Raw genomic sequence first — 19,963 nt, forward strand, 5'->3', positions numbered from 1 at the left:
AATTGTGTTTTCCCCTCTTTAATGTGTTTTCAAAATTGAATAATTTAAAAGTGAATTTTCTAAGAATCATCAATTTATAGTTAAAGGTATTATTAATTGCTCATGGTAATAAAACCCATTGATGATTGAAATTATATAAGTGTACATATTATGAAAAATTCACAATATTTGATTAGTTTTATTATGGATAGCTGTGATTTAATTTTAGTAAAGTTTAATTTAAGCACCATTATATTTATTGAGATGTATGCTTTTTGTTTGTGAATAAAAAAATACACATATTAAACACGGTGTTAAATCTTTGACTGTATGGATACCACCGTGTAGTAGACATTGCATCTTAAAACTGTACTCGATTTTAGATTAGGAATTAAGAGGGTTCAATTCAAGATGGTGGCTAAACAGGCTAATATTTCTAATGCCTCTACGGTACTAGCTCTCAACAATCTAAAACTATAGTTCGGCCGCTTAGAAAGCGACCTCCTCCAGCATTGGTTTAGCATTAGCGCGCAGGTCGTTTTCTAAGCGGCTGAACTATAATTTGTATCCAATCATTCAACTATGTTTGTGTTACAAAAATAACTACAGCTGGATTAGATAATGTGGCGTTTACGCAAAAGGAAATAATAATAAAAGTTATTTCAGGAAAGGCGAAAAAGGTAAATGAGTACAAAGATAGAAAATAATTTAATAAATACACATTAAAGTTATATAGCGTTTGGAGACTTTGGCTTAGACTTGACCATCTTGGACCACTTCTTGGGGTATTTGTGTTTGAGCATTTGAGCGCAGCGTTCAAACACCTCTCGCAACTTTATATCACACTTGGAACAGCTTGAAGACATCAGTTCAGGAAGAAGCTCTGTGAACAAAATATATAAAATACATAAGTATAAACAGGGTATCTATTATTCATTCATATAATGAAAATCCTAAACTGTTTCGTGAGTTATGATTTGTTGCTTACTTGATTGGGTAAATAAAATGTTGATTTTTTTCAGACTAGACCCTATGGATTACAGTTGTATGCTATGCAAAGTAACTTCATGATCAGCATTGTACGTGTTATTAAATTTACGGAAAGTAAATAAAAGATAGTCTTATAACACTTAAAACATACATTTATTTTATTTTAGAACATTTGGATGGATACAATTGAGAAAAGATTGATTGAGTATGGCAATGATTTTTTCCTCAACAAAGCTCGGTTCTTACTTAAGTTTGAAATAAGAATAAGTAATATAACTTTGTCGTGTGCACAATTTATTAAATAAATTAAAACATCTTAGTATTTTCAAAAAAAAATAAAATAAATGGAAACCCTACTTATTATATATAATGATTTGAATAAAAACTGTACATAATTTGCCTCTATTAGAGTTGTAAATACAAATTTTATTCAAATAGAAAATGACTTATAAAAGGATAAATATAATGCAAAGTAAGTTTAGTTGTGAAGTATCGTGAATTCTTCTTATATTTTTTACTATAATATGCGACAATGGATTAAAGAAATGGGTAGGTGCAAAGTTGTTCAACTATAATTTAGTGTTATTATGGACAAAACACTATACAAAAACTTCTATCAATTACACAGTACAGAAATATTATATTCAATTACCAATATATACATTTTATTTGATAGTTTAATAAGCTTCACAGAAATATCAAACAACGCAACATTAAGTAGAACTCGTATAGGAATTGGATATAGCATTATATTTAACGGCTTGGAAGTAACATAGGCATACAGTATCCATACTGTATATAGATAAGGTTACAGATAAGGTTGCTTCCTGGTCGTTTCGCATGGCTTCAGTTCTTGTATGAACCATTGAAGCACAAAAAGGTCAAAGAAACTACTTCCAGTTTTTCCTGACTAAATGTTCTATAGATACATGCAATAGCATAAATTCTACGGTAGATTTAAATAACCGCATTATTCTATTTTGCGTCCTCGTACCGTTGCGGAGAATGGTTGGGCAACTAGTAATTTATATGGCATTAAAACTACCTAAACAGCCAATGACATCAATATTAAAATAGAAAAAGCTACGTTAAATAATGGTATATTTGTTTAATTACTAACCATAGAGTAGTTTAGATCGAAATGAGAGGGGGTTTTTAAACTTTAAAGCCTCGTTAAATAATACACGGTTCTTCGAAATCCTTAATTTCATCATTACAATTATTTTCTCATTCACAATCCAGCAATCACGGATCAATCATGCTATTGTCTGTGCAATCAAGGACACGACAATCATAGACCTCGGCATTGTCATCACATTCCAACCCTACTTCCGTATTATTTCCCTAAATCTTCTCCAAATGACATGGTTTGCCATTCGGACCATTGTTTATAAGCAACGCAGCAATGTTTGGAAAATCAAATTAGGTTGAGAGGTCTTTTCAAGGTCTTCGTTGATGATATTGACTTTGAAAAACGTAAGTAGACTTCTCATCCTGTTGTAACATCTGAAGCTGTTGTGCGATGAGCTTCATGTTTTAGAATTTTGAGTGCACTGATTTTAAAAGCTTTCATATTATTTCGGAGTAATTTTCACGTGTTGTGCTTCGCACTTTATAATTACCAAAGGACAGGCGGTTTACAAATAGTTTGCCTTATTCAGTTTTGCTAAAATTGTTTTACAGTTTGCTTAACAAGAAAAAAAAAGAGTACACAACAAAGCTTTCTCTTGAGAAATAGCCTTGGTTTCACATAATCCATAAAGATGACAAATCTATAAAATACTTTTTATAGATTTGTCATCTATTTGGATAAAAACCTACTGGTTTTTATCCATACAGAAAGAAAATAAAAGAAACTTATAACAACTTTTAAGTTTAAGTCTTATAACACTTTAACACATATACAAGTGTATATTACTGTATATTATGTTACTGTGTATTTACGCTTATACTGTTACTCACAAGGCAGTAAATATACAAAAAAAGATGGTAAGTGGTGATCGATTTCGATTGGACACTCCAATCATCAGTGTTATAAGCCATTCTTTTATTTAATTTCCGTAAATTTAATAACACGTACAATGCTGATCAAGAAGTTATTTTGTTTATATCCATGTCAAAAACCCCCCTGAGTAGTATACCTTCAATATGAAGAGCCATATACTGCTGCCAATTGATTATTCTATTGCATACACCAGCCTTTTACTAAGTCACACTGAAAGTTCAACGTATTAAAATATAGTATAATGCATTTAATATAAAATGCCATAGCATCATTCGATAATAGAGATATCTAATGATCCCATCCCTTGTTAAAGCTCATTCCTCTATGAACAAAAAAACTGTAAATAAAAATGGTTGCAGTTCCTGTATGGATAGGATTTACTCCTTAAAAAGTCAAGGAAGCTGTGGCAAACTATAAAAAACCAATTGGATTTATATACATTAAAACGCATATTTGAAAGGGCTGTCAAAACATCTCTTGATTTGTTAGATTTTTTACTGCACATTTAGAAAAACTTATCTTCAATAATAATCAAACCCAGATATATAACTTCATTGAAAAATAGTTGTGTTGTTGTGGAAACCCAACACTAAACTAAACTTCTGTTGACATTTCTTGAAACTTAATTTATTATCAAATAAAATGGCGGGAATCCACAAACGTGTCCCTGAATAACTTTGGCGTGTAACGAATCTGATTCCAGCAAGATCACGAACTCCAGCTCTTATAATTGCTCTAATAGCGTTTTGATTTATTGTTCTGCTATATAGTATGCCTGATTCCATCCTTAACAAATATACAAACGTATAGGTAACCGTTTACCAAACGCGTCCTTTCAAAGTAGTAGACTCTGATGCAGACTTGTTCTTTGTGTTTTGTCTTATTGTTTGTATTTATTGTTGTTTTCATTAAAGATTTTTTACTACTATAAGATTTCTGCATGGTTAATATTTCATTTTGTCATTTCTCAGCTAAGGTTGTAATATTCTTGTTTTGTTTCATGCACTCTGTTTTATCTCACCGAAACGAAACTCAGCATCCAAACACGTTCTTATCTGTCTTATTTTTCTATAAATCGTGGTGTAGAATGTCCGCTATAACCCTTCAAATAACATACATGTAAAAGCTGTAAAGGTTCTTTTTGACACTATTTCGTATTTCTTCAGCACTCAGGCGACAACGGAGCACGCCAGACCTCGAGGAGTTGACAGCGACAAACCTTCGACTGGTCAAAGTCACCACCTTGGCCATCTACCAAACAACCAAACCTCCGCTTATATGGAATATACACCAAACCGGTCCTGGAGTAACAAATGCAACTGTAAACAGACATTTCCTATACGTCTTTGTTGCGGTTTCTCGTGTTATTTATTGAGATGTATGCTTTTTGTTTGTGAATAAAAAATACACATATTAAACACGGTGTTAAATCTTTGACTGTATGGATACCACCGTGTAGTAGACATTGCATCTTAAAACTGTACTCGATTTTAGATTAGGAATTAAGAGGGTTCAATTCAAGATGGTGGCTAAACAGGCTAATATTTCTAATGCCTCTACGGTACTAGCTCTCAACAATCTAAAACTAATTTGTATCCAATCATTCAACTATGTTTGTGTTACAAAAATAACTACAGCTGGATTAGATAATGTGGTGTTTACGCACAAAGGCAATAATAATAAAAGTTATTTTAGGAAAGGCAAAAAAGGTAAATGAGTACAAATATAGAAAATAATTTAATAAATACACATTAAAGTTATATAGCGTTTGGAGACTTTGGCTTAGACTTGACCATCTTGGACCACTTCTTGGGGTATTTGTGTTTGAGCATTTGAGCGCAGCGTTCAAACACCTCTCGCAACTTTATATCACACTTGGAACAGCTTGAAGACATCAGTTCAGGAAGAAGCTCTGTGAACAAAATATATAAAATACATAAGTATAAACAGGGTATCTATTATTCATTCATATAATGAAAATCCTAAACTGTTTCGTGAGTTATGATTTGTTGCTTACTTGATTGGGTAAATAAAATGTTGATTTTTTTTCAGACTAGACCCTATGGATTACAGTTGTATGCTATGCAAAGTAACTTCATGATCAGCATTGTACGTGTTATTAAATTTACGGAAAGTAAATAAAAGATACGTCTTATAACACTTAAAACATACATTTATTTTATTTTAGAACATTTGGATGGATACAATTGAGAAAAGATTGATTGAGTATGGCAATGATTTTTTCCTCAACAAAGCATCATTCGATAATAGAGATATCTAATGATCCCATCCCTTGTTAAAGCTCATTCCTCTATGAACAAAAAAACTGTAAATAAAAATGGTTGCAGTTCCTGTATGGATAGGATTTACTCCTTAAAAAGTCAAGGAAGCTGTGGCAAACTATAAAAAACCAATTGGATTTATATACATTAAAACGCATATTTGAAAGGGCTGTCAAAACATCTCTTGATTTGTTAGATTTTTTACTGCACATTTAGAAAAACTTATCTTCAATAATAATCAAACCCAGATATATAACTTCATTGAAAAATAGTTGTGTTGTTGTGGAAACCCAACACTAAACTAAACTTCTGTTGACATTTCTTGAAACTTAATTTATTATCAAATAAAATGGCGGGAATCCACAAACGTGTCCCTGAATAACTTTGACGTGTAACGAATCTGATTCCAGCAAGATCACAAACTCCAGCTCTTATAATTGCTCTAATAGCGTTTTGATTTATTGTTCTGCTATATAGTATGCCTGATTCCATCCTTAACAAATATACAAACGTATAGGTAACCGTTTACCAAACGCGTCCTTTCAAAGTAGTAGACTCTGATGCAGACTTGTTCTTTGTGTTTTGTCTTATTGTTTGTATTTATTGTTGTTTTCATTAAAGATTTTTTACTACTATAAGATTTCTGCATGGTTAATATTTCATTTTGTCATTTCTCAGCTAAGGTTGTAATATTCTTGTTTTGTTTTATGCACTCTGTTTTATCTCACCGAAACTCGACTCAGCATCCCAAACACGTCTTATCGGTCTTATTTTTATATAAATCGTGGTGTAGAACGTCCGCTATAACCCTTCAAATAACATACATCTAAAAGCTGTAAAGGTTCTTTTTGACACTATTTCGTATTTCTGCAGCACTCAGGCTACAACGGAGCACGCCAGACCTCGAGGAGTTGACAGCGACAAACCTTCGACTGGTCAAAGTCACCACCTTGGCCATCTACCAAACAACCAAACCTCCGCTTATATGGAATATACACCAAACCGGTCCTGGAGTAACAAATGCAACTGTAAACAGACATTTCCTATACGTCTTTGTTGCGGTTTCTCGTGTTTATGTAAAGTCATCGATATGTTTGCGGTATGTAACTTAGTAAACACGTGCATGAACCGACCGCGGCTCTACTATGTTTCAAGGTTATTTGTGGAATGTGAGAAGATTATGTTAGCTGGTGTTATTAATTGTATGAACGTTACATAAATAGGTTCAACTGTAACAATATTGGGGAATGGACATTCCCTTTCATTTTAGAGTTTTTAGTCACATCTGGTAGGAAAGGATTTATTATTATACATTCATTACAGTACTTTAAATAAGCAACGAACATGTGCATATTTTAATATAATCGGCGAGCATGTTTCTTGAAAACCTTTTTCTCAGCTCGTGCGCATCGCATACTGTTAGAAAGATACTCCTTTAGAATCCCTTTACAAAATAAAATAGCCTATTTAATAAACACAAAAATGAATTCGAAAATACAAAAATTACATTGGCCTTATGGGTTGTCATGCTGGTAACGAAATAACAACCAACTATAAACAGAAAATCAAAACAAATGGAAGAAATTCCAATCACATGTTTTATGTACAGCGTAGGGTAAGAGCATAGATTAAGCATACTCCTTTAGTCTATGGTAAAAGTCTATTATTTTTGGTCGATTTTGCAACCACTAGACGACCTCTAGTTATGAATGCATGATGAGTGTTTAATGGGAAAACATGATCTGTGAATCTCTGTTACACACTAAAATATGCTGTCTCTACAGCCGGAACCATTATTAAAATCCCAATGATCAGGGACCACTGGGTCCGGCTGAGTCTAGTTTCAATACATCAAAAACTGAAATTCCTCAAGCTTGTTCCGGAAAATGATTACTACTTTTAGGTGAGATCTGCACTCATCTACCTAGCTATTTTCTTTAATCTTTGACTATTTAAAGGATGATTGGTTAAATTGAATTTGAATAAAACACCCTTCTCACCGAATTTCTTGGTCATGCTTGAATGACAAACTAACTTATTTAAAACCATGGCATCTGTTTTGTTCCCTCCAACTGCTATAGTATGTTAAAACAATAGAAAAATCCCAGAACTATAGCATACTACTGGAATTCATAACTTGAGTCTTATTGTCAATTTGTTTCAAATATGGTATTATATTATAGCTGGTTGTAGACATAATGAAGGAACATGGAATGGATAAACAATACGGTGTCTTGGTACTTTAGCGAGGATCATTTATTGCAAACCAAACGATCAAGGACGGCTGGATCCAGTTTATAACGATAAAAAGTTACTTTTTCAGGATCGAACCGGTTACCTATTGTGACAATAGAGCGCACTAAACCACTCAGCCCACTCAGATACCCATCTAAGTTATACTAGCACCTTTCAATGCAATGAAGATTAATTTCACCTTCATTAATTTCAAGATTATTGATTTGTTTCATTAAAAGGGTTTATCCCGGTATTGATTCCTCATATTTCCAAAATTTACCATAAAAACACAATAAGTTAGGCCACTACTTTCTTGAAATTAATAAATAGCTTGAAATGGTAAAAAAATCATCAAAATAGTCATATATAGAATTGTTTAATATCCCTAATAACTTGAAAAATTCAGTTAGTGTATTGACAGGTTTACATTATGTAGATATAAGTCTGATCCTTATGCTTACAAAGGCACAAAAAATATGCTATAATATCACAGTCTAAAATGAACGTTACCATCAAACTGACACATATCTTTCTCCCATTAGCTTAAAAAAAAAATAAATAAAATAATAGGTAAGCGGTAAGAGTAACTTTTATATTTTATGGGTAAAATCCCAAAAGCTGCAATAACCTTTGAAATGTAATTTTTACAGCATTGTGAGAAAATAAAAACAAAACCTAATATTTCTATACCTTGAGTAATCCATCGTGTGCTAAAGCATGCACACAATTTGTCACTACCCACTAGATGCATTTATGACTCCTTGTGAATATTTTACCGTGATTTAATGCATTTTTATGTAGATGAACACTGTTTGTGTGTTTCCTTAAACGTGTGCATATTTGCATCCTCGCAGCCTGCGGGGTCCTTACCACGTCCTTCGCAGCGGATGACCTACTGCGCCGTTTATGAATTATTTATATTAAAATCCTTCTCTACACCTTCTCGGTTTCCTGCAAGTTCCTGTATAAAACACTAACATTGACAGGTTCCTTTAGGCTTTAATTAGTAAGCTACACATAAATAGTGATCTGAAAATATTTAGTAAAATTTAATTAAGTTATTTTACTTTATTTGATACTTAGGTGGTTGAAATACAACTGTGATTAAAAGGATCATAAAATAAATACTAGATAAATAATGGATAAATAAATACGCTTGAATTAAAAACATTTGAATATTTCCAAATCAAGTTTCAAGTTCCTCTTACTAAGTTTAGTCTTACTTTTTGTTCGATTTTTCAAAATTTTATTGTTGAAGTTAAAGTTTAAAGTTTTCCAGAACCTTTTTTTAATTTTTAATATTCAACATTTCCTTGGAGATTGTTATGTAAAAATACTTTTGCATGTAATTAATTAATATGTAAAATTTGTCCGTTTTCATTTTTAAAAACCCATTAAAAATTTTAATCTTCTAGATAACTTGACAACCCCCAAACTAAACAATCTATGTGTACACTCTGCGTTGTTGATGTAACACTTTTGAAGAAAGTTAGTAGACCTATGAGTTATACAAGTGGCATTAACATATCTACAAAGTAACAGCTAAAATTACCAATTACGATTGATTCTTACAAACATCCCAACTTACAGTACACCGTGTCCGTGGGAAATAAATGGGAAATAAGAAAAATACCTTCCAAGGTTCCATGGCGATCGGATGGAGTGGAAATCGGAATCGGGTAGTTTAATGACATACAGATTGGACAAACGTGCATGTGATTTGTTTATGGATTGACATTTTCACACATTTTTATGATCTAGTTAGATCATAAAACTATACAGTTTTATAGGTTAGTAGAAACGTAATTGGTGATTTATTTTGTACTATGATTGAACAAAATTATAATTGTAAATACACGAGCGCAAGGTAAATACAGTATAAGTCATACACACGTGTGCGCTGATGATTGTAGAATGAATATTCGCATGGCTACTTTATGAGTAACCCACACGTGGTTTGTTCAACTACAGCTGTAAGAATATCTCGTCTGTAAAAATTCAAGCTGTAAGAAATTCTCGACTGTAAGAAATTCAAGCTGTAAGAAATTCTCGATTGTAAGAAATTCTCGACTGTAAGAAATTCTCGATCGTAAGAAATTCTCGACTGTTAGAAATTCTCGTCTGTAAGCAATTCAAGCTGTAAGAAATACTCAATTGTAAGAAATTCTCGACTGTAAGAAATTCTATACTGTAAGAAATTCTCGACTGTAAGAAATTCAAGCTGAAATAAAAGGTTCAACTATAAGTGGCCTTAGCTCACCTCTTATAAAGTTCATCCGTATGAGACAACTGAATACACTTTTATAGTACGTTTGTGTCCTGTTTATGCAGTGTATGTGTTGTTCACCAATAATATGTTGTTATTATTTCACCAACTTGAAAACTATTTAACTGAATACGGCAATCAATTTGTAAACTATTGTCTGCCCTCGGAATTATTGCACAAATCGTAAAATACCTACGATTAAAAAAAACTCGACTTCGGCACACTCAAACACATTATACTATATACATCGATGGTCAAACATCACCAATACACATTAAAAAAGTAAAACCCGAAGTGTACGAATCAATGAACTAAGTAAAACAATGGGACAATGGCTTGCTTATTTACCGACCTATTCATAGCTTTGGATAAACATAAATTTGGCAGTTTGCCCTTGTCAATGTTTGTCTTGTCTATCTGTTACACAAGGTAAATATTTTTTTATTTATTATACTTAGGCTTTGCAAAAGTTAGCGAAATATTTCTTGGTCTTTGGGAAAAAATCTAAGATTTATCTCGGATTGGGAAAAATATTTGGTTAAAATAAGTGCCATCAAGTGTGGCCAAACAGACATAAAGTGGAGATTAGATTTAACAATAGGTCCTAGTATATTTGCAGTATCTACATATTAATACGCAAGCATGTTATTTTAATACCTTTTTTTCAGCTCGCGTATCGCAGGGAAAATTTACGCATATTGCTAGAAAGATATTTTCCTGTAGATGTGCAGAATCCCTTTATAAATTAAAATAGGTTAAAGAAGCACAAAATGTATTTAAAATTAAAAAAAAATAACAAGGGTCTTATGGGTTGCCTTGCAGCTGATTAAATAACAACAGAAAATAAAAAGAAATGGAAGAAATTACAATCACATGTTTTATTTACGGTGTGGGGTGAAAATAGAGAGGTTTGTACATCACATATTTGTGTGATCGAGTTTTCGACCACTGGACGACCTCTAGTTCAAACTCAATGCTAGCCTGTGTGTGTTGAACATATTCTAGTCCATAACAAGGAGGGTTTCTTCATCGTTACAGCTGAGCTCAGTACAACCTTGAGCTTGTGACTGCAGGTTGTAAAGCTGAATGCTTCTTTTACACCCTTGACGATTCGTCTACATTCCACATGAAGAAAAATTTGTAGTTAACCAAGAAAATTTGATTTTGGGAATAATTTGGTTAACAATAATTTGGGTTTTTTAGTCACATTAAAAATATCATTGTACAAGCTACAAAACATGTATTATAATAGTAATTATTAATGATAGTCCAAACATTTTTTATTATTTAATTTTTACGTAGGTACTACAAATTGTGCTCGCCTCTAAATCTGAATGGCGCTGGTTCGATTCCAAGCGAGACCGATTCTGAACAAAGATGCTACAGTATTTGTCAACGGACTATCTGTTAATGATGTTGTATAATTAAACATCAAAACGTTATACAGTCACAAGATTTGGGCGTTTCCCCAGAAAACCATGTAAAAGAAAAAGTTAACCAATAGTGAAAAACACAAATAATTTTAAAATTATATTACAGAGCAACGAAATTGCCTGTAATATTAGGTTTGGGAGATACAACAATTAAAAGGAATTTTGTGAAACATAGAATTTCGTGTAGCTAATGTTTTGCAAAGCTTAACTCTATGCAATATGCAGCCTTTACACATTGAAAAAAAAATATTATCCTTCATCCCCCATCAACCTCACTTTCAACTCGGAGTTTAATCGAGAAACTTTGAATTTTGGAAAACACAGTTTACTTATAAGTATAAGTAAACTGTGTTTACTTATTATAAGTATAAGTAAACTGTGTTTTCCAAAATAACTCTATGTTTTTAAAATAATAAAAATGATTTTATTATTTTAAAAACATCAAGTTATTTTAATCAGGTCAGCTATGGAAATGAGGCAATGAATTTATAGAAAATATTTTCTTCGAAAAATAAGCAATATTCAAGTAATTTATGAGTAAATTATATGAACTTGAATTGCTTTTGGGTTTAGTTTACTACTGCCTTCACTAAGCTAAATTAACTTTATTCGCGTCATACCTGTTCTATCAAACACCTATTTAAGCATAGACTGTATCAACCCTCTCTTGAAACTCGTGTTTGGAATGGATGAGATGTCTTGGTTAATTATATTTTGTATTCATATTAGTCGTGTTTGTAAATCAAAACAAATACATAATGCACATACCATGTTAGCCAATTTCGTTCAATTTTATAATGCATTCAATATATTCTGATATGGATGATTTACATAAAATAGCTATTTGTCATTATGGAAATCGCTCTATTGAACGAACACATTAGATTATAGAGCTTTAACAATGAACTATGCATAGGAAATTCAAGGACATGATAACGTTTGCTGATTAAGCTATTGAGTTAATTGATGGTAGAAAACATATTTATATAGAAAAGTTGAATCTTACTTTTTTAGAATACTTATAATTTCAAATCAAATCGAAAACAATTAGCCTAATGAAAATGGGTTTTTAATGGATATTCTATGAAACTATAATGGTCTAGCACTAATTTAAACTATTTGAATAAAACACACATTTGGTTTAGATTTTGTTTAATTTTAAAACTATTCTTATTTTACCTTAATCAGTTTGTGTTCGTAACGAGCTATTTAAGGCACCTCAGCGCTCAACAACATGCTCATGTTTCATTCAGGAGGCTAAAAATGCCTAAGCTACTTCACCATTTGGGAAATTTATTTTAAGGAAAACCTAAAACGAGAATAAAATCTATTCACCTCCCAAGAAGGAAGTTGTAAAATGTACCTGATGGTGGTTAACGTTACTCAAATGTAATGTTTTCTTGCCTTTAGATACTTAAAGATTATTTTTATTTTGTTTTTACTAACCAAGTCGTTATTAAACAAACTATGGTGACTTTTACATCTCCCAAACCCACAAAGACTTTTGTTCAAATAGATTTCGCAATGAGTTATTTATTCAAACATTTTACAACTAGATAAAGGAATATAGACCAAAACTGTAACCTCTAAAAATCGTTCATTTTGTATGGTACTTATTTACTTCCCTAAAGTTTCATCGCGATTGAATGGTCGTTTGGTAGCGCATATAGGACAAACATTTGATTTCATAGATAACAACAACCAAAGCAAACAGAGAGGCTTTTTCAGACAAATATATGATGTACTTACAGGCATATCCACCTTAACAAATAATTTTATTCTTAGTTTGTTTAAATATTAAAATAAGCTGTTTTACATTTTGAGCTTTTTCGGGACTCATGTCCCTAGTTAGATTCAAAAATGTAAATAAATAATTCTAAGATGACCAATAAACCATTCAAGCTGTTTTCTAAGGATTTCTAAGTTCTCTAAGTCCTCTTTCTATTCTTACTTTTACTACTACTCACTTACTCACTTACCACTTACAGTACTTACTCTTAATATCTCTCGCCTGTGGTGGACACGGCCCTTCACTAGCAAAGCACTGCACATACCTAGACAGCAGTCTCTTGTTGTCCAACAGCGTGTTGGCTGTCACGTTCAGGTACCTCACGTAGTACGCACGCGTGTCACTCACGCACAACACGCACAACACGGACACGAACACGGACAACACGAGAGATCGTGCTCGCATCGCGCGGACCGCAACCTTGATCTTGCCACTATTTCTGCACTGAGCCGCCAGCTGTCATCAGGTCCAGATCTGGTCGCATCTTCGCCCCACCCTGTATCTCTCTGTCATCTAACTGTAATCAGGGCAATGACCTAGTTAGGGTTGGTGCAACGTGACAAGAAATCGTGAGTAGAGTAATTGTTACGCACAAGTTGGATAGAATTGTGGAACCCGGCTGTTTTGGTTGGCTAATATTCCGAATAAATTGGCTATTTAGCATTATTCTTGAGACGCCCGTCTTCCAACAGCCAAAATTGCTTGATAATATTGATAATCTTATACAAGATAGATTTTCGTTTTGGAAAAAATTGAAACAGTACTTCAAGCTTGGCCTCAAGGGCCGCGGTATTATCTATCACAAGCAAAAGCAATTAATTGGTGATTAGAGAGGATTGAACACGTGGACTCGAGAACCGAAGTCCTGTAGTCAGCCACTAAACCAGTTCACTCTTTGAGCTCACTTCACAGTAAAAACATGTAAAATGCTATAATGCTATCGCTGTCGCTATTGACTAGTCACACCGACCAGTTAGGTCTACTCGGAGAATGGGTTGTGTTGGAAGATGATTGATGTTGACTACAAAATACGTATTAAATGCAATGAGATAAATACGCTATACGTTGTACCAACAAAATCGTAGCATTACTTCTTAAATCAGAAAAGGATAGAAAATCCTGAAAAGGCTTACTGAACACAAAGAAATCTATTTGAGAAAATTCGTTGTAGTTAAAATTGAAAAATTAGAAGTTTTTAGCTAAGACAATAGCTTGGAGGGTTGGAACAAAATGGAGTGAAGAAAGAAAAGCAGATTTTCATTAAGAATGAAAAACTGGCAGGTGAATAAAAGAAAATGAGATGTTCAAGAAATTAACCGTCTTTACTCAACGTCTCCTACTTGAGGAGTTTTACGTATTAAAACAATAATTGAAAATAACAACAACAAAAATCTAGCTATGTTTATCAGGTAATAAAAGTAAACATAATCAACAAAGTTAACATAAACATTATTATCGTTGTGTTCAGTAAAAATATACGATTGAACTAACTAACAATCGCCTAATGAAAATGAGAAATGATTAAATTAAGTCTATTAAAGATTAACGGAATAACGGAAAGTCAACAGGGCGAGACCCTCAAGTTTTAACTCTTACGAGTCAAATTTTGAACTGTAATAACTTTTACTCGGTACTTAAAATGCGTACAAGCTTAATAATCTTTCAATAATATTGACAATTTAGAGGTTAGCCGTTGTAATTTAAAATTTAAAGACCATCCATTTTTTGTATGATCAGAGTTCATCGTGTGTTTATGTTTTTAATTTGGTGTTCTAAGAAAAAGAGTAGTTTTAATGACGAATAATTAAAATAATTCATAGCGTAATTATAAAGTTGTAATGCACAAATGATATACAACATGCGCAACATTTTCTAATATTTCCTAAAATTGTTTATTTTTAAACAGTTGATTGTTTTTTTCTTCATTAAATGTCGTACCTTCATCCGATTTTTGTCATAAAAATAATTAATTTTAATATTGTTAACCAGTTAAGAAGTTGTTTATAAAAATTGGCATTTAAAACAATTAGAGATCAGAGGAATAGTGTTTTAAACTGTAAGAACAATCAAGATCAATAAAAAAATAAAATAAAATAATATTATTTTGAAAGAATTTAAAATTTTTTCAAGTTAAATTAGCCATATTTGATTAGTGTAAGTCATTTTACCACATATATACAAAAATATATTTAGAAAGCATATTGATCAATATCATGTTTGGCACTGGTATTATTTTTTATGTCTAATCAGCCATAAGAAATGTGGTTTAATTTCTTAAACTAGTTTGCACTATAAACAAATGATTATTTATAAAAAAACACACAATAAACATTTTTGGGCACTAACCCCTAAAATCTCAAATCAAAGAAAGGAATATTCGTTTAATATAATAAACAAATCAAGCTAAGAATACATACATGTATGCACAAAGAAATATTCAAAACAAATATATCACCGAGATGAAGACGAGTTGTGAAGACGGAACCAACCTTCGCATCTCCGGCACTGAGGAATCTCTACGATATAAAGGCTGAGCACGTAGATCCAAGTTTAATGAAGCGGCGGGACCTTGCCCGAGTACATGATTACCTCAATCATACAAGATGTGCGAGACAGTGAACTGTGTGTGAGGGCCTGGGTAGAGGCTAGAGGTAGGACGTACAGACACTGTTGTAGAGGGTAGACGTTAGACGTACAGATCCTGTGGTAGAGGCTAGAAACGCTGACAAAATATTTGGTGTAGATGATGACGAACAGACTCGGAGTCTAAGGTAAAGGATTGATGGCATAAAAATAAAGAGGTGCCTGAATTAGAGGCTACAGGCTAGAAACACAAGAATATATTAGGATAGTGGCTGTGGCAGAGGCTAGAAACTTGACCCACGAAATCTATGTTGTAGGTAAAAGATGAATAACAGACTCATAGAGTCTGTGGTAAAGGATTGAAGACATAAACATAAAGCTGGTGCAGCTAAGGGTACCTGAGTTAGAGGCTACAGTCTAGGAACACAAGAGTCTATAAGGATATAGTCTGTGGCAGAAGCTAGAAACTTAACTCACAAAATCTATGTTGCAGGTAGAAGATGGATAACAAACTTATAGAGTCTGTGGTCAAGGATTGAAGACAAACAACATAAAGCTGGTGTAAAGGCATGGAGATGGACCACATAGAACCTGAGGTAGAGGCTACAGGTTAGCCACACAGGAATCTATAAGGAAAGAGCCTGTGGTGGAGGCTAGAAACAGTTGAAAAATATATGGTGTAGGGAATGGTGAACAAACTTATAGTGGTAGAGGATGGAAGGTAATACGCTTTGGTGTATTAGTTTAGGTTACTAAAAATCGTTTTTCTTTCTTAATCCTGGCTAACACAAAACTGTTTTAACATAGAGCATGTAAATACCTTGTGGAGTATCCACAATCTATGATAACAATTTATACTGTACATACAGTTGAGCTATTCCGTTTTTAATTTGTTCATATTATTGTTAACTATCTTGTTACCAATTTATCTAGTTATGTTTCATGTTTCTATACTTCATATGCTTATATGCACTTTTAAATATTTTTATCAAGGTAAGTCTGATATTCATCTTATTCACTTCAAAACTCGTATTGCAAAATTTTCATTAATGGTTCACCAACTAATTTTGAAAATATTTTAACAAAAGCAAACACCTAATAACTATAACTTATTTTGAACTAAATTATTTATAAAGTTGTCAGATTATAGCCACTACCCGATTGCAAACAAACAATACACATGTAAACACACTCACATATCACAAAGGTAGTGAAACGTATCTGTAGTCAATGAAACAACCAACCGCACACAGAAAGTGGTACGTAGAGGTGCGTGAACATTCACTAAGCAAAGGCTACTGGGCAATGCAAACTGCACGCTGATTCCCACGGTAATTTAGCTTATAATTAGCATTCGCATGAATAAGATGACGAAAACGTGTTGTAATGGTCACGTGATCATATGGAGGCCAAGCTTTGCTTTGAGTGTTAAGTTTATACATTGACAAAATGAATTAAATATAGACTGTCAGCCATGCTGTGGTTACCATGGTTACCATAGGTTCTGGCGCACACCGCTGGGAGCACCGTGTATTTACGTAGCGCGTACGCTCCAGCGGTGTGCGCCAGAACCTATAGTTACAGCAGCACAGCTGACGGTATATATTTAATCCTTTTTGTCAATGGTTTATACCACTTTATAATTAATTTACAGTGTTGATGTGTTTGATTGAACCGACTGGGGTGAAATTTTATTCATAGGTAGATCACAAACCCAGCTTATCAGCATTCGTGTCCTTACATTCGGTGCTTTCGGTGCGGTTCCTCACAAACAATATAATTAACTTCCCCAAGACAGATTTCGGTAGATTTTTTTGTGTTGTGTAGAGATGCAAAAGCAATAAAATCCGTTGAGAAACCTTTTAAAACAATTTTGTTGAACTTCTACTACTCAATGACTGGACTATTATTGTAAGATAATGGTCCAAACCCTTCTCCTTAAAATATAAATGTTATTGTATTACGATGTTGTTTGTAACCTTAAGAAAATCTATACATTTTCCCAATGGTACACGAACGACAAATTAGGTGGCTGGAGTTGGTGGAACATCGCACTTGTTAGGTCTTGGTTATGCTAGCTGCTAGGTATTTATCCTGTGCTGCTACTGAAAATCCAAATTTAAATAAAGCGTCTTTACTCAATTGAAAAAAAGTCCAGCCACTCCATAAATAGTAATATCCAAACGAATAATAAAAAGGTTGAAATAACAAAATTGATATTTATGCCATGGGTTGAATATGGTAAAATAATCCCAACATGGTTTAATTAATAATACGAAAACGAACGTTCATACCGTGTGAACAGATTTGGTTTAAAACAGATACTTGTTTTCCCATGAAAAGCAAAAAGCTAGATCAGCTAGATTTAATTTGTGCTTATCAAATGTAGTAATTACAAACAAATTAGTTGAGCTACTTTGTTGTAATTAGAAGATCATCTGTTGTTCAATTAGTGACTTAATCCCACGTAATAAAGGTCAATGATGAATTGGCCAGAGTAAGTAAGCGTGGTTGATTAAATTAACACCAATTACTCAATCAATCAACAGGATTAGCGCTATCATACTTAGGTCACAAATCAACAATTCTTTATTAATACTAATATTAACACCAATATTTAACTTTGTATAAAATCCTATACCACCGAAGAGGTCATTCTGCATTGTCTTTTCAAAATCGCAATTCGGCTGTATGGGATTTGAAACGGCATGAAAAAAATATTTATTTGGAGTTAGGGTATTGCTAAAATTATTATATTGTTTCTTCGTATTATTACCATAAACAATATTTGTCTATGGTATTACCAAAAGGCTTTTTCATAGAAAAAAGAACTATTAACACACTTTTTATTGTAGAAACTTTTTATCACAAAAATTCCATATTTAAGCCTTCTTCGGGAACTATAACAAAACAAATAAATAAAATGTGTTTATCACTCGTGTCAAAGGCTCTTATATAAAAAAAATACATAATTTACCTTCTCAAATTTAGACCTGATTGTATTTTAGATTTGCGTATTACGGTAATTTATGAGCTTGAGATGCGTCTTTGGCTAATTTTCTTACTCCTCTTAGTGAATAGAACTGTTGAAAATATTGTGAATGCTCTCTTGCATGAATAACCACAGGATTTTGTATACCAGGTTAAATACCAGGATTCATTATAGTACCAATAAAATGTTCAACCGAATCACATGAATTCCATAAAAGTATTGAAGTTTAGAAAGCATGTTTTGTTTAAAATTTTCATCACCAATAACCAAAAACATAGTGCGGTATAGCATAAGAAGATATGTAAAAGAGCACTTATAAAAAATATGTGATGTAAAATAGTTCATGTAAGAATATATGTGTAAAATTTAATTACTTTTTTCAAACGCTTGAATGTTGGGCATGCATCCATGCGAATTCAGTCCAAAAATCTTCTATGAATACGACTATTTACTGCAGGAAACAAATTCCTAGTGTATGAAATATTGAATCAGAAAATAGTATATTTCGTACCTAGGGCCGAAAATGAGGTTTTGCCGGCTCGACATAGTTTTTAAGCTCGAGACGAAGTCGAGAACTTAAATCGATCGAGAGCTGCAAAACCATTTCGGTCGCTACGAACGGTGGTACGAACGCTATTTTTCACCACACTATACCCTATTACCACTATTCACCACTGTAATAATGCACACTAATAGTCAACACAACTACAACTTTAAGGTTATGTGAAGAAATAATTTGAGGAATCAGCAAAAATAAAAATAAATAGTTGCTAGGCAACGTTGACAATAACACAATTCTATTGGAATGCTATGGATTTTGATTGTGTATTTAAAATGCATTCATGTTTTAAGTAAGTAAGCGGACAGCTGATTTTGCGGCCCCGGCCTGTAAAAACCTGCTCGGTCCCCAAATTACGATGACAGCTGGCATGGCCAGCAAAACGTAACTTTCAGCCACCAATTAACGTATGTAATACAGCCAAAAACATCATAGTGTGGTGAAAAACACTAAATTAAGTTACCCTAGATCAGTTACATATTATTTTTAGAAGGGAAGCTGCAGTTATATTGTTCTAATAATGTCAAAAGTTATTTCAATGCTTATTTTCAAAATTTTCCTGGCAGCGGTGGGATTCGAACCCACGCCTCCAAAGAGACTGGTGCCTTAAACCAGCGCCTTAGACCGCTCGGCCACGCTACCGTGTGCCAAACAATGGATAACCTAATTATTGCAGTAATTATCTGTGGCAGAGTTCATCGATGAGGAAAATTACGCTGTTCGCTCACAGGGAAATAACCACAAGACCGATAATCCGTGACTTAATTAACTTTGGCAGGTTTTGGCGTTTCATCAATATAATCATCGAGTTTTGAAAATTCCTTCTTCAAGCAGGCTGTGTGTTTAGTCG

General features: G+C 33.0%; 1 protein-coding gene and 1 non-coding gene across 3 annotated transcripts; both read right to left on the reverse strand.

The window, feature by feature from the left end:
• Positions 1-4,726: 4,726 nt before the first annotated feature.
• On the reverse strand, positions 4,727-16,819 carry LOC128997250 (ejaculatory bulb-specific protein 3-like). Of its 2 annotated transcripts, none has more exons than XM_054422862.1 (3): positions 16,759-16,819; positions 13,186-13,496; positions 4,727-4,886 (listed from the first exon to the last, which is right to left on the reverse strand). In XM_054422862.1, the coding sequence occupies exons 2-3, from the start codon at positions 13,382-13,384 to the stop codon at positions 4,732-4,734; spliced, it is 354 nt and encodes a 117-aa protein (XP_054278837.1). In that variant the 5' UTR covers positions 13,385-13,496; positions 16,759-16,819; the 3' UTR covers positions 4,727-4,731. The 2 variants fall into 2 exon arrangements, with proteins under 2 accessions (XP_054278837.1, XP_054278838.1); XM_054422863.1 differs by lacking the exon at positions 16,759-16,819 and adding an exon at positions 15,469-15,496.
• Positions 16,820-19,673: 2,854 nt separating this feature from the next.
• Positions 19,674-19,755, reverse strand: Trnal-aag (transfer RNA leucine (anticodon AAG)). The gene has a single exon. It is a non-coding gene; the product is annotated as a tRNA-Leu (tRNA).
• Between the last annotated feature and the right edge of the window lie 208 nt (positions 19,756-19,963).

This window comes from Macrosteles quadrilineatus, unplaced genomic scaffold (assembly GCF_028750875.1).
Source record: "Macrosteles quadrilineatus isolate MER2022 unplaced genomic scaffold, UCM_ALF_1.0 Scaffold_6__1_contigs__length_79288215, whole genome shotgun sequence".
NCBI classification, from domain to species: domain Eukaryota; kingdom Metazoa; phylum Arthropoda; class Insecta; order Hemiptera; family Cicadellidae; genus Macrosteles; species Macrosteles quadrilineatus.